The 16,161-nt window shown below is 36.2% G+C and overlaps 1 protein-coding gene across 3 annotated transcripts in view; it reads right to left on the bottom strand.

Annotated features, from left to right (window-relative positions):
• Positions 1-16,161, bottom strand: part of GTF2I (general transcription factor IIi) — a 76,435-nt gene that overhangs the window by 44,384 nt on the left and 15,890 nt on the right. For all 3 annotated transcript variants that reach the window (XM_075194995.1, XM_075194994.1, XM_075194996.1), the window contains exons 8-12: positions 14,527-14,570; positions 13,506-13,583; positions 4,513-4,566; positions 2,242-2,346; positions 194-259 (exon numbers count right to left, since the gene is read on the bottom strand). In XM_075194995.1, coding sequence (XP_075051096.1) covers positions 194-259; positions 2,242-2,346; positions 4,513-4,566; positions 13,506-13,583; positions 14,527-14,570 — 347 coding nt within the window. The remainder of the gene's footprint in view (positions 1-193; positions 260-2,241; positions 2,347-4,512; positions 4,567-13,505; positions 13,584-14,526; positions 14,571-16,161) is intronic.

The raw sequence follows: 16,161 nt of genomic DNA, 5'->3' as shown, positions 1-16,161 counted from the left end.
ATCATACACACCTCTGATTTTACAGACGTCTATATCTTGTATTTTAGTTATCATTAGTAGGACTTGAGTGCACCTATTCCACCATATATCAGCCATAACCTGATTTATATTATTATTACTACTAAATTATAATTATTATTAAAAATCTCATCATATCATATCATTATGGAGTGTAGCAAAATATTCAACATACCATACTTTCTTTCAAACAATTCTTCCACCTGCTTTCTCAGCTCAGTAATCCTTGCATTCCACTTCTCTGAAAGAAAAGAAAACTCATTGTTATTCAGACAACAACTAAAATTCAATAACATATTTGTTTTGCCCCATATGCCCCACTAAACCAATTTCAACAGTTTCCCCAAGTCACTTTCACTGAAATAACTTTTTATTTCATAGTCCATCCAAGTAAATGAGGGAGTTGTTGCATTTTTTCCTGGACAATCTGTACTTTATTTTGGCAGCAAATTTGGTAAATAACTTTGAAAGATTTAAGAGGCACTTCAGTCTGGTAAATTTAAATTGTACATAGATATTTTTTTAATCAAGTAGTATTATTTATTTTTCTGCTGACCTATAATGGAAAATAATTAAATACAAAATGTAAACATACAGCCTCTCTGCAGCACTCAAATATAGCTGGTTTGAATAATGAATCAATATTGTTTCAACAAACTAAAAACCTAACAATAGGCCTGACTAGCTGTTAAGTTCTTTTGTAGGGAATCGGACAGGGAAGTGATCGTGGGAACCCAAAATAAGATCCTCACACTTATTTAATACAATCTCATACCTCCAAAATTGGCCTTGGTTCAATTTAGGATAATGTGTATGGTTACACAAAGAGGGTCTACACAAGAACATACCTCCCAACTTCCCAGCAGTAAGAGTGGTGATATAGTCCTCAAAATTGGATCTGTCCTGCCTAAATTGGGCCAGTTGAGAGGTATATACTCTCCGTGCACAAATGGATTGTGTGGTTAGAAACAACTTTAATATATTCTTATTTTTTTTACCTTAAATTTCATAAATATTATTGAAAAATTAGAAGTAATATGATCAGCAATTGGGGTTGGGGGATATATTTTTGTTGTTTGGTGTCTACACACAAATAATTACTTGTTATAAATGTATAAACATTAGAGGGGGTACTTTGTAAATATTATTTTAGAAATACAGCTATTATGATGAACTTGATAAAGAAAACGTTTTAGAAGGGGGTACTTGATGAAAAAGTCTGAGAAACTCTGATACAAACTGATTAATATGTTTCCTCACTCACAGTTCTGTAAATCAACCCAAGGATAGTGTCAAAAATGTAACTCTTTTCTCTCCTCAGTCCTTCCCTCCAGAAAGTATGCTATAATGGACAGGGTCTGCTCTACCTTGTGTCTCTTGTCTGTCCGATTTCAGTCTACTTTGTTTGTTGTTTGTCATGTTTTATGCTGTCCATCACATATGTACTTTGTTCTGATAATTGCATCAATGCTTTTATTATGCCACTCCTTCGTGCTGTCAATATAATTACTATTTTCTTGTATGTAAATTATGTCAGGCGCCACTGAGTAAGTCAAGTCTTACTAATAAACTCAAAGACGGTAAGCGCAGACTGGATGTAGCTTCTTCTTTCAAGGCTCCATCAATTAGGGTGCTTATTGAGCATTCCACTTCTAACACCACTTTTGTGACGGGCACACTTCAGGTGATGCATACACAAACACCTTCTTGCTTTTTACTTTGTTTTTATTGTAAGGACGGCAAAGCAAATCAAGAGCATATTGTTCCATTGTTTTTTGTGACCTTATGCTAGATAGACAGAGACCAGCTCCCAAGCCACCAGCCACTATCTGGCATAGGTCACCACTGAACAATGAAACAGACAGATATAAATAGTTTACACTCTTTCCACAGCTCTAACTTGATGGACAGTTGACACCCCCACCTTTCCTTTAAAAGGGAGCTTGCTGCAGGTGCTCTATTTTGATTGCAGATACACCCTGTGAGGTTGTTGCTTGCTGTGGAAAATATGTTTTTTTAAATCATTTCAAAACATGTAAGTTAAATAAGACTCTTCACTATTATTTTGTCACACATATGTCTTCCACCTTTATCTCTTTAACTTAGGTGAACTCCTGTACAAATGTGTAACTCTGTTTATAGCTTTTCTCTGCAGATTGCCAGCTAAATATCTATCTCCTCTTATAGAAGTCTGTGGCAAACATCTCCATTTGTCACACTTACCAAAATTAAACTCTCGTGTTTTCCTCCTGCATTGTATTGACTGATCATTTACTGGTTGGCTCTCTATGCTTTTCTGCTTCTTATGAGGTGGCACATATTCATTCTCTGGAGAAAAGAAAGATTATTAAGGGATCAACGCAGAATATACAAATAGTAGTCAAGAGCTTGGAAATCAAAGTGAAACTGTTAGGAAAAAGAACTGGTGATGGAGGTTAATGGAAACCATTACTTACACTAGAGAGCAAAAGTCAGGTTGTCATGCAGTTTATTGCTCTGACACTGTATACAGATTATAACAACAGTTACATTTGGTTTAGCTCATGCCCAAAATCCAACATATAAACAAATGTAGAGACCATTGTTTTCATTCTCAAATGCCAAGTATCATCTGATCGACAAACATTAGGTAGATGTTTGAATGTAAATATTTTCACCAATTCAAAGAGAGCCTGACTGAAACACCTGCCTCCCTAAAAACAGCTTTTCTCTTTCCTGCCATTGGGGGACACTGAAAGACATTGGGGTATTTTTCTGCCCTCTCCCACCACCCTTAATCATTTTTAAAAATCGAATGTATCAGAAATATGCAATATTGTAAATATCTAGTATACAGTGAGAGGAAGAAGGTCACGGGTGTCTATATCGGGGATGAAAGGGGTCCTGTTTGATTCACCCATACAGTTTTACTAGGGAAATTGGTGTTTTACCTTAAAAAAGTACATGAGTTTCAAGAGAAGTGGCACAAAAATTGTCTTTTAATTAATCCGGTGTCATTTATTTCTTGTCAAAATAAGGAAGATGGGACTAGTCAAGTCAAGCAGATATCAACTGAGGTAACTTAAAAGGAACCTCCACACATTTTTGTTTAAATTCATATTAACTAAATTGATCAGACAATTTGCACATTACTGGCTACTATTCACCTGTCTGAAGATATGGTATAATAATGTTACTTCTAATCTAATCCACCTCTGTGCTGGAGATCTCTGTGACCTGTATAAAGTGATCTCAGTGATGAACCCCAGTCATTTGGATTTTCTACGACTGTTGAGAACTTTATAATTGCTAAGAAAACCAGGTTGCTTGGGACCTGGTGAAATGATAAGCAATTTGCTTCCCATCACAACCCAGCACACCATCACATAACCGCTCACTGGCAGCATAAAACCGCTCACTGGCAGCATTGTGCACAACATGTTGGTCAAGTACACATTACACATGTCTGCATTTCACTCTGTACACAGAAACTGGAGGTCTACAACATTAGCTTACCATAAAACACTATCAGCCTCCTTAGGAAAACCTTTCACCTACTCCTGGTTACTTATATCCAATTAATAAAATGTTTAAAAATAGACTTTATTTATCTTTGCTATATTTTATGTGAAAAGTCCATATTAGAAAATAAAAAAACAATGAATTTTGTGGCAACTTGAACATGAATTAATTTATTCTGTGAAATTCAAAGGCAGTAAGTGATTATTTTACTGCACAGTTTATATACAAAAATTGACCAAAACACAGGTATAATTAAGATATGAAAATCTAAATTTTCTGTGTAGCAAAAAATCCAGTGCTTCAAACACTAATATGCTGTTAGCAACCTACAATGATGACCTTTATGGGTCCTAGCTTGTTTCAGAAGCAGTTTGTACAGTAGAGAGGCATCTTCAGACAGTGGTAGAACACAAATGATATTAATAACTTAAATACTTAGGATCTCAATGCTAATATTTTTACTTGTTCAAAATGTAACATTCATTACTTTTAAAATTGTGCAATCTTTGAGGTAATTATTCTATTTAAAGGGCTTGCTGCACAGAACGTAGAAGTAAGAAACAGAAACTATTTATCTTCAATTAAATTGGAATGTTTGAATAGACATGTAAGATTATCATGTGCAAATTATTATCATGATTATCATGTGGTAATGCTGCACACAATAGTGCACTGTAATACCTGCTCTAGCTATTCAATCAAACAAGGGGAAATTCCATACTGTACCAGACTGATGTAGAGGCGATTTATTACGGAAACTTTGGCTGTTTAGATTTGTGAGCTACATCAATAAAACAAATTAACTTCCATATACTTTTAAACATTTTAGCATCATAAACAATATTTAAATAAAGTTATCACTGCAGATTCATCACCAGTTGCACCAGTCATATGGTGCTCCTTATGCATCTTCTGAATAAACATATTGCACAGTTCAACAATCTATACTATATGGTTGATCGATTTTATGGATCAATTTTTATATTTTCTAACCTCCATTATGATCCATGTCTGCTCCTACATTGGACTCCTCTCCGTAAGCATGTCCTTGAAACAAAATAAAATAGGGATTATTTATTTATAATATTATTATATTAAATTAAAAATATTGCAGTGAAAGACTGGTGAGGTTCTAAAATATATGGATAGCTGAAGATGCATATACTCAAGAGGAAGCATGGAAGTGAGGAATGGGAGTCTGTGCTTAGTGACATGGCCCATTTCAGCAGTCTTTAGTCAAGGTGGGCATTGTTTATGTTGTTAGAGATGCCACTTGACCAGACCAGTATATTTAGTAGCTCCTAATATGTACATTTGCAGACATTTTTAAAAAGCTAAATCAATTTCTCACAAGTGACTAAAGCTCCAGTGTTAATAATACAACAACCCAGAAAATGAAGGGAAGTAGTTAACAATAACATGTGAATGCCTCATATAAACAAAGTGATAAAGGTAAAAAACATATCACAATATTGCTTTTTTTACATTAAACTGAGATAATTCCTGCATGTCCCATAGAATACACAGTAACATCAGGTCCTGCCTCTGCCTGCTGGTCACTAGCTCATCTCCCACACGCAGCCTCCCAACTATCTCACTTATTCCTATACCTTGCTGTGCAGCCCCCATCACCATTAAAGCACCGCTTATGGATTTCAACAAAAAAACTTTTGTCCAGCTTTTCTCTTTAGACACTGTAAGAAATCTCAGTACTTCAAGTGATCCAAGTGATAACCTTTTAAAACTGTTATTTGTAGAGAGGTTTATTTTTGATTCATTCTAATGATATAAAACAAGGGTCAGAAAAGAAAGAATTCCTGGAATGTTTCCTTTTTAGCTGGCTTTTTAGAATTCTATAAATGTGAGTTTTGTATGTAATGAAAATATTCATTTGTTTCCTTTGCTCTCAAATGTCCTAGTTGCAGCAGGAAGGTAACAGTACACATATGCTGGGTCTATGCGATCTTCACAATTATTTACAAAATCAGGACTGCAAATGTATATAATCACAATAACAACTGAGATTTGAGGAGAAGTGGGGCTAGCCATGTTATATCATCATTATCATCATTTATTTATTTATATAGCGCCAACATATTCCGTAGCGCTTAACAATTGGGGACAAACACAGTAAAAAAAAAATTGGGTAAAACAGACAAAGAGGTGATCATAATCTGAAGTTCCACACATGAGCCCATTAATTCAGGTCTGTGTGCGTGTGATTGACATACTTAGGGGTGACTCATAACCTAACAGCATTTGTGTACTGTGCAAAATGTAATTTCTACATAGAAGATAATTTATAAAAGACACATGGGATGGAGAGAAAACAAATGTGTAGGTGTCCAGACTGTCTGCTATTACACAAAAGGCATTGTATTTAATGGCATCTTGTAGGTGGCGGTAACCACTATATTTACTCACAGTCTAGGTACACAATATATGCCTGGTCAGTGCTTTTGTACAAATAAAACAATGTATTTAATACTGCAAACCCCCCAAAAAACCACTTCAAATAAAATCAGATCCGTTGTCTCCTTACTTTATTGCATTAAAACCTTAATAAGAAATAAATCAGTAAAAGTTCAATTTAATGAATGGCCTCACTTTGTGTAGAGGCATCCGGTCAAACAGGCAAACCTATCCACGTGCGGAAAATGTTAACAATGTTCACAAGCAGGTGCAAGGGCACTAAATGAGCCCTGTTGTCCCTGATTAGCGGTCTCTTTGTGTATGTTTGTATGTATGTATGTATGTATGTATGTATGTATGTATGTATGTGTAACTGAAGGGAGCCCATGGCTTTTATCTGAAAAAGTTGTAATTCCACACTATCATCAAACATCTGTTTTATAATCCAAACTCCTGACATAAAACATCTGTTCTAGATATATAAAATACTAACATAAATGATGTTAAACAAAGGGGCATATTTAGTTAAGACGGCAGATCACAGTTATGTGCATAAAGGTCCAAAATGGTACCGCAACATCGCAGATTTCCCTTCGTAACCCTATGGCGTGTGAAGGGAAATCCGCGATGTTGCGGTAACAGGAAGTGTGGAGCCGCGCGTAACCGCGATCTGCCGTCTTAATTGAATATGCCCCAAAGGGTCAATAAAAATAAAAAGTATGAATGAAGAGCTGGATGTTTTGAGGAAAGATATACCTGCACCCATTTAATTTATGCTTTCATCCATATTCATCTGCAGCAGAGTACCTCACATATTTTCACCATAATTATATTAAAAAAACACATACTTTACAAACTTCCAACCCTACAATGGCCAGGTCACTTTTGCTAGATGGTTCTAAAGTTGAAAACATACAGGCGCGGGCTAGCAGGTTTCAGCCTGGGGGCGCACAGGCGGCCACATCACGTGACACGCAATGCGGCCGCGTCATTAGGACGCTGTGCGCTGACGCAGCCGCATCGCGTGACAAGTGATGCGGCCGCCGGTAAAATGAAGCTATTACTGCATCCACAGGGGGGCCGGCCGGCCGGCCCGAACAGCCGTTAGACTGAGCGGCCCGGGGGCACGCTGCCCCCCTGCCCCCCGGTCCAGCCCGCCCCTGAAAACATATATAAAATATAATGTTAACACAGTAAATCAGTGCTACAAATGCATGTCTTCTAAAACAATACAACAACGGAAGGTGAATAAACTTATATACACAGGTTGCTATGTGCATGGATAACAGCTTTTAGGTATAGCCATGAATTCAAATAAATGACAAATCAAACAAAATATATGTACTTAACAGTATAAAGGTTGTACAATTTATTGGTGTGGCCGATAACACTAGAAGCAATCAAGTACAAAGGAGGTCTAAACTATATAAATAGCATGCAAGTTTTTCCTCTACTATGTGTCAACTAGAATTGTATTTACATCAGCAAAGCATACAATGAATACTTAATGGTTCCACTTTAAAATATGTATTGCAAGTTGCAATTAGTACTTGCCAGTGTAACATACTGGCCATAACATAGCAAATGCATTGTTTTAAGACAAGTTAAAATTTTAAATACATAAAACAGTTTTAAAAACAAAATAATTTAATTTACGAATATATTTTTACATACAAATCAACAACCACAGATAGTGTTATTTCATACATGAAACACAGCTTGACAACTTCCGTGCTGTGTATTACTAAGCAGCTACAAAACATTTAAATATAAGCAGCACTAGCTTGTGAATTAAGATGGTATTGGATGCATCATGTCAATAAATAATACATCTTGATAAAGTACTTTTGTTTTCTCCTTTAATCATTACCAGGATGCAGGACATTCCAAATACCTGCTGGTTGGCATATAAAATAATTTTTATACTTATTTAAAATCCGTTTCTCCTAGTACATTGGGGAACACCAGATACATTGTGGTATAGTGTAGATGAGATAGGCTTGTGACACTTTAGGAAAGTTGTTAGCTAGCCCTAGGTCCCGTCCCCCCCTCCTTCTATACCTCCCTTCCTGCTTAAGCATCAGTTTATGTTTAACCAAGCCTCAAAGGAAAAGAGACAATAGAGAGGAGAGAGGAATCGGAGCTGTAAGCGTGGGTGCCCAGTGTCTCCCAATGGACTAGGAGAAACGGTTATTACGTAAATATAAGGCAGCTATTTTATGGGCTGAAACAATATATATGAGTAGGCAGCCTATCAAATTGTTCCCTTAGCAGTGGGCAAATTACTGTGCAACACATGATTGATTTTACCAAGAAGTAACTTTTAAAACAAATGTCAATAACAGTAATAAGAGCAGTTTGGTGTTTCGCTATGTTGCAGATCCTGCCTTCCTATTGATGAGCCATTTACACCATTCTTGTGCTCACCAAAGCAGACAGTCGTAAAAACTGGTACACACATAATTGTGTAAAAGATTCTTAGCCCATAGCAGGCAGGCACATGCATTCATTTGCATTCTGTACGGGAAAGATTACAGGATTTGATTGGTTGCCACAGGATACAACACCTTATATATTGTACAGTTCTCGCTACATCAGTTTTCATAGATGTCCTCCAATACATCTTATAAAAGATCAATCCATTTGATAAAGATTCCCAATACAGTACTATATAGCTTATCATACAATGGAACAAGCTTGCTAACATTTGTTCTTTATATGTAGGTTAATTCATTCCAACCAGATACTGAACACAGAAATAACAACAAAATATAACATTGTGAATTGAATTGACAAATGAATACACACTGACTACAAGTAGGCAGTTAACATACCTTTTATTACAAACTGACTTAGAATCAATCCACATTGGTCAAAGCAGTTAAATTAGCTAGAGGACACAGCAGTACAGCAAACAAAACAGCTAAAAGAATGTACTAACACTAACACTAAAGAATGTACTAACACTAACACAGACCAAATAATACATAACTTCACAAAGACTAGTTAGTATTAAAGCTAGAAAGTTAAATGTGCCAACTATATTTTTGCTAAAGTGGAAAAAATTTATAGAACAACCACCACAGTAATAGAATATCATAAAAAGGCCATAACTGAGTGTACAAAGCTGAATTAATCACACACATAAAAGATTATGGTGCCATTTCAATCTCTAATTCCCAGTGACTATATAGATACCATAAATAGTTGAAATAGATAACAGACACGTGAATAGTATATTTACATCTTACCTATATTTTAATACTAGTTGCATATCCATATAACTCAAGAAAAGCCTTCCAAATTCAAAGGGATAAAAAGCATTGGTTTACCTGATTTGCACACTGTCATTTCCACATATAAATAGTGATAAATGTAAGTAAAAGTCATTGGGAATAGGGGGATAATAGCTGCCAAGTGTTTAGTTATTCTGTGGACATTTAAATACTTAGTTACAGTCTTATTCATGGGTAGTTCTCTTTATAAATATTCTGACTTCAAAGCAAGCATCTTTCTTTTCTTTGCGTTATAAGTAGCAACTGCTGGAAGTGACATGGTACACTGATTACTTTGGTTGCATTCCGTTTCAGAGACTTGCAGAGATCTGAACTCACTTGAAGAAAAACATATACCAGAGCAGACATTGTCACCATTAGTGGTGATGTGCGATGGGTCATGAAGGTTGTATATAGGGCTGATTCCAAAACTTTTTGCATTGAGAGGGACCTGAGAGATCCCATTATGAGCCACTCTGCATAATCTGCTCCGCATGTCCTGCTGTGTGTTTGGTCTAAAATACTCGTTAATATTCTGCAGCGCATTTGAACTAGAAATCTTTGCAGGTTGGTGCTGAATATTTGACCTAGAATATTCCACGATGCAGTTGCTTGTGTTTAGTGCAGGCAAGTCTGGCTCCTGCAGCTTCTGGAGTAGGAGTTTAGTGGCGCTGTGGTTTGTGATACGACGCTCTGTACGAATGCCAGCTCTTTGAACCATGGTTTTTAATATAGTCTCAATAGAATGAATGCCTAGAGCCTGGTTCTTGTACCATTGTGGATCTAATTGTTGTAAACTGGGTTTCCAGTTTATTGCCAGATAGAACGGGGCACTGGGCTCAAGCATTTTTGATGGTCTGTGGTGCGTAAATATTTTGTAGTTCATTACAGGACAACTTTCAGGATTCTCAGGACTAGCAAATGCTTTTGGTCTTTGTTTAAATTCAGTCTGGTTGCCACTAACATGATTATTTAGTTGGATCTTCTTGTTACACAGAAGATACTCGTTACCATTGTCATCTTTTGTTAGACGTATATCCCCCCACCGTAGCTGCCTCATTTCTATATTGCCTCTTATGCCAAAGTAAATACAATTATTTAGCCACATAGTATTCTGCAAGGAATGAGCATTATGTGGCCCCAGCTGTTTAGTGACATACAACTGGTGAATCAGCTCATCAGTTAACTCATCAGATGCATTCTGCCTGCACCCTTTTCCCTTCGTCTTCAATTCTCTCTGTTTCAATTTCAAAGCCTCCCTCGTAGTTTTAAAGATGGCATCAGTTGACAAACTTGTGGGATAGTTCACTTGTTTAAGATAGCGCTCTGTGCTCTGAAAAATCGACCTAAGTGTTAGTGGCTCATATTCACTGTTATCTTTCTTCTTGACATTGAGCAAGTAGTGTGACATCATATGACTAAGTACCCTGGGTGGTATGTCATAAATCGGCCTCACTTCATTAAAGTTCATAGAAAAGTAGGCCTGAAGGTTGTGGATGTCGCACATGGTTTTCCTCAGAGTGTTCTTATTTTCTGGTCGCTGCAGAAAAGATTGAATATCTTCAGAAAACATAAAACCAAACTTATTGGTTGTAACAGCTCCAGTCCCAGGATTTACGACCTGCTCATCAGATTCTTCTCCAGAGGAGATATTCGTAAAATATCCGTCAGTCTCCAAGTCATCCGTGTTCTGTAGGATTTCTTCTAGTAGAGAGTTAATGTGTAATATTTACTATATATACACACATCCCTCTACAACAGTATGTTTATAAACATGCCTTCATTTACTACAAATGTTAAGTCTCCTATAAAGTGATGAGCTTCCCCTTCAGGTTAACACTTGGACACTGAATATTTAGAACAGAGCGAGTTATGATGATACTTACTCAGTACAGTATTGTGAATAAATTTGGTTATTCATCTCCATAAATACATTTTCATATATGCTATCAACATGGCATATTTTAACATATATTAGCACATAATAGCAAAGTTTTGCACAGAGGTCAGTATTATGTAAAAGTAGAGACATTGCCAAGATAGCTTTGTCACTTTGTCACCAATGGTTTCAATCTGAACTTTTCAGAAGAATCACAGCAGTTGAAGCATTATATATTCCATGAAATTAAATTATATATATATATATATATATATAGTGACAAAAACACTGGAATAATGTTTCTGGCCAGATGTATTTGTCCCAGGTTTCTAACCTACATGTTTTAAAAACCCCAGGGAGATTGTTTTGTGTAGGAAGGAGCTTCGAAGAGAGAAAGATGGGCTCATTTTACAAGACCCAGTCCAGGTCTTCTGTTCTGCCAATCTGACGGCAGACTGGTTAATAGTTGCACCTTTGAGAGGTGTTTAAAAGGACGTCAGTCTCAGGGACTGCAGAGTCTTTAAAAGAGAAATCCTGATATTGACTGTGAGTAACTATATGTGCTGAAAATTGTTATAATTTTGTTTAGTTTCAATAGTCAGGACATATGTTTAGTTAGTGCAGGACAGGTAAGGTGTTTATTTTGAAGATTTATTTATTTGTTTCTGTTTAATAAAACTGGCTGAGGCCAGTTGTACCAAAACTTAGGACTTGTGTGACATCTCTGCTACTGTACACTACAATCTACCCCAGGAGATGGCACCTATTCCGCTGACCTGGTTATAATATATATATATATATATATATATATATATATATATATAAATATATATTCTAATATATAAATGCTTAGTGGCGTCTGTCTGTCTGTGTGTGTGTGGGAAAAAAAAACCAAGTTGCAGCGCCACCTGCTGGGCAGAGTTATACACTGACCTACTAAATTCTTAGTGTGTGTGGGAAAAAAAATTCAAAAAGGGCTGAAATTTGGTAGGGCTCAAACTCATTTTCATGAGGTAATTTTACCTCATGAACACACATGTGTAGAGGCGTGCGTTAGTGTGTGTGTGTGTGTGTGTGTGGAAAAAACTATTTTCTCAGAAAGGGCTCATCCAATTGACCTGAAATTTGGTATACTGACATTATTTGACAAAAAAATTAGAATAGTCAAGTCAGTTAACTTCCATCATCCCCCCTTCCCCCTGTGGGAGGGGTAGTAAAGGCTAAATTTACGAGTTGAGGGGTCAAACTCATTTTCGTGAGGTAATTTTACCTCATGAACACACATTAAAAAGGCCGCTTGCGTCGGGAACTAACGCTCTTCCCCTGAGGAGGCCTGGGCTAGGTCCAAATGCATTACAAGAACCTTTTTAAGACCTTAAGTAGCTTGATTTGACTAGAATGCATGAGTATCATGCACGGGTTAACTTGTATATATATATATATATATAAATATATATGTATATATATATGTACAGCATGGTGGGACAGTAGTTAGCATTGCTGCCTAGAATCATGGGTTTATTTCAACCTAGGCCCCGTGTTTGCGTAGGCTTCCTCCCACAGTCCAAAGATATACCGGTAGGTTAATTGGCCTCGGACAGTGTGTGTGTGGTAGGAAATTTAGATTGCAGGGCCTGATGTGAATGACTATCAATATTCTGTACAGCGCTATGTAATATGATTGATGTTATATAAATAAATGATAATAAATAAACTAACATATTTTAATAAAGTAGTAATTTAACAGAGTAAAGCAGACAGGATATATTCAGAGTAGATCTGCTTTCAGACAATCTGCAAGCACAATTACCCTCTACAGTGAGATGAAGAATCATATGTGAAACACCTCTAAAATGACAAGGCATTTATGTTGTGCTGTTTTGCACTTGTAATGGTGTCATACCTTTTTAAACTTTGACATACAGATGTTATATTATTTTTAATGTTTGCCATTCATATGTTATATTTTTTTCTCAAAGATCATTTCAATTTATTGCCAAAGGGGATTTCTTTTACAGACACATAGTATTTTTCCTAGATTCTGTATATGTCTAATGATGGCAACATAATCTTGTTCAGATAATACGCCGCGTACACGCAGTGGTCAAAGTGGGTTCTAAATTTCCCCTTTGACCACTGTGTACAGGCAACACATGTAGTAACTAAAATAAACTGCAAGTGGAAGGTCTACTGCCTGTTACATTTGTTATGAATGTGATTATAACATGAGAGGGATAATGTATTATTTCCTTGTAAGCTGGGATGTTGGGAGTTGCGCTCCCATTGGAAATACTGCTGCTAGCCCCACTAAACAACTGTGATAACTGCCCTGAAAATTGCTTAATATGACACATGAATTAAAGAGTATTCAAACATGATTTCTATATTATGAAAATCAGGAAGAAAATAAAAATCTTTACCTTGGAAATTAAATTTATAGTAATCCTGGTCTTCAGCCTCTTCTTTTATTTTCACTGTGTTTAGTGCAAGTGAATTTTCTGCAATTAGAAAGCATATGTTTATAATCTGTTTTCACATTAATGTAGAGAAAATTTATAGCTGCCTAGGGGTTAACTGTGAAGCACATAGGAATTTATATGCTACACATATGCCTTTGTGAGCAAATGTAAGGGGTTGTTATTACGTCATATATATCCATTCCTACTAGGTCAGACCCCTAAGCTATTTTGCTGTGAGAAGATTACCACACTTCACACTTCAATGAAAGGAATGCCCTGGGAAAAGATAAAGGAATTATGGGAAAGAGAAGACAAGTAATGGCAACTGTACTGGCAAGTTACTGTACTATACTGCTCTGTACCGAATAGTGAGCTCTGCAAGCTGACTAACTAGCACTGTCTAGCTTTAGTCCTATACCAAGAATATTTTAAACCAATTATTATTTAAAATATACACTAGGCAAATACAAATGGAAAATAAAAAGTCAATATATGTTTTAGAGAATTAAACAATTGCAAAAGTGAGGTGCAAAAGACTGCCATAGAACCGACAAAGCGAAATATAAACATAATTAATTATATAAACTGTACAAATGGTAGAATAAACTTTCCATGGGAAACAACAAAATTATCTTTTTCTTAGCCAGTGAACCTTAATTTGCAAAATTTGTTCATCTGTTTATCTCTTCATAGTAAATTGGCAAAAAAAAACCCACTTTTAAACAATGTTACAAGATATCTCAATACAAGAGTTTATATCATAACTCTTTTAGTGTTAAATACTCTTTGTTTAATGTACTGGAATTAGACTGATAAATGTGCTTTCAAACCATGATGAGTTCAAATATTCACAGCACTAATCTTTGAGCACTGGTTGTATTTTCCATAAAACAATTATACAAATACATTTATGATGTTTTAATAATGTTTATCACTGTAAAAAAAACAGTCATATTATGAATGCAACATGATAGTTACATACCAGAGTCATCACTTGGCTCCGCTTTCACCTGGACAGGATAGTAGCTTTAACAAGGCAAAAGAGTAAACAAAAAAAAGAGCTTCATACCAAGCATTCTATCTATCCAGACATTCGCATGCTATGAGAATAATTAGCAATCATGCAAAAAAGTAAAATACCGACAATATTGTGCAAATTCCATTTCTCATTTAATTGGAGCCAGGGCAGATTTTTCCTCACATACAAAACATTGATAACTACAAAAACATTATGGTTATAGATTCTTTCTGTCAAAGTACACTATTTTGGTAATTGTTTTTTAAAGCTGCAAACAGGGGTGGAACAGTGCATCGCTGGGACCCATAAAAAATGTGGGTAGGGGCCCCGTGATGTTCTCACCACCCGGGCCCCCTGCACAGTGGGGTCCGTCTCTGAGCACACGTGGTCTGGTTCACATGCAGCTAACCTCCACATCCCCTATTGTTACACCCCTGGCTGCAAGTGTATGTAGAATAATTATTTTCTATCATGCATGCAGTGCCATTGATATGAATGACAGCTCACAATCAGCAGCCAGATGAAAGTTTAATTAAATCATTTAATGACTTAAACCACTGACGTTTCCCATCAAAACCATAACAAATGTGTAATTTTTCTCTCAAACCTTTTTTTAACTCTTCAAACTTAGTTAATTTAAGCATCACTTCATTTGAGGGTGCTCTGTAATGTAACAACCTTGAATTTATATAAAGATCACCTAGACCAGGGGTCAGGGAACTCTTCTACCTGTTACCCAAAAATATATTTAGATACGCCGACGTTACCCCCTTGAAGGAAGGAAATCATATATTATTAATTATTGGAATTCAAAATTTTATTGAATCTATTCAAAATTTCTTTGAAAGCTTCAACTTCAAAACTTCAGGTTTTGGAGAAATGATGTTGCTTCATTATTGATACGAGAGCATCAATATTGGGGCATTTTGATGTCAGAGCAATTTGGATACAGTCTTCAGCGTCCAATCGATTTCTCTGCTTTGTTCTTATGTTCGTTAGAGTGGAAAATCCTTGTTTGCAAAGGTAGATTGTTGCAAGAGGCAGCAACTTTTTGACTGCCTCCTCATGTGCAATTTTAAATGCCTTTGCAGCTGTTGACATCCAAAGATATGACAGATCTGCTTTGTTTTAAAATGCAATACGTGCTTCATTATTGCATCGAAGCTCAAGAATTGCCTCTGCCAACCCTTGAGGCTCTTCTGGTACAACAGCAATTTCACATTTAAAGGGGTCTACAATCCAACTGACAGCATGTGAATAGGCAGCATTACCCCCAGGAATTTCATTTGGGGTAATTTACCCCTGTTCCCTGACCTAGACACACAATTTGTCAATAAAATATAGCAAGGCCTGCGCATTACTGTGTTACCCAGTAAATATGAAGTGAAGTTTTACTTAAACTTGCAATTCCCTCCAAAAATGAGGTGGGTTTTTAAGCGTAGGGCTGCCATGTAAATTGCATTTTTCAGAAGTCTCCTGTCTTTTTGCAAATGCTTATTTGAATATTTTAACCAGGGAGCAATGCTTCCCTATAGCTACTCATTGTTCTTATGAGGCTGATAAAGGGAGAGAAATACAATCAAATTTCTTTTAATAGAA

The sequence above is a fragment of the Mixophyes fleayi genome, chromosome 2 (genome assembly GCF_038048845.1).
Source record: "Mixophyes fleayi isolate aMixFle1 chromosome 2, aMixFle1.hap1, whole genome shotgun sequence".
NCBI lineage: Eukaryota > Metazoa > Chordata > Amphibia > Anura > Limnodynastidae > Mixophyes > Mixophyes fleayi.
The sequence above is the reverse complement of the archived record's forward strand: the minus strand, read 5'-3'. Positions and strand labels throughout refer to the sequence as shown.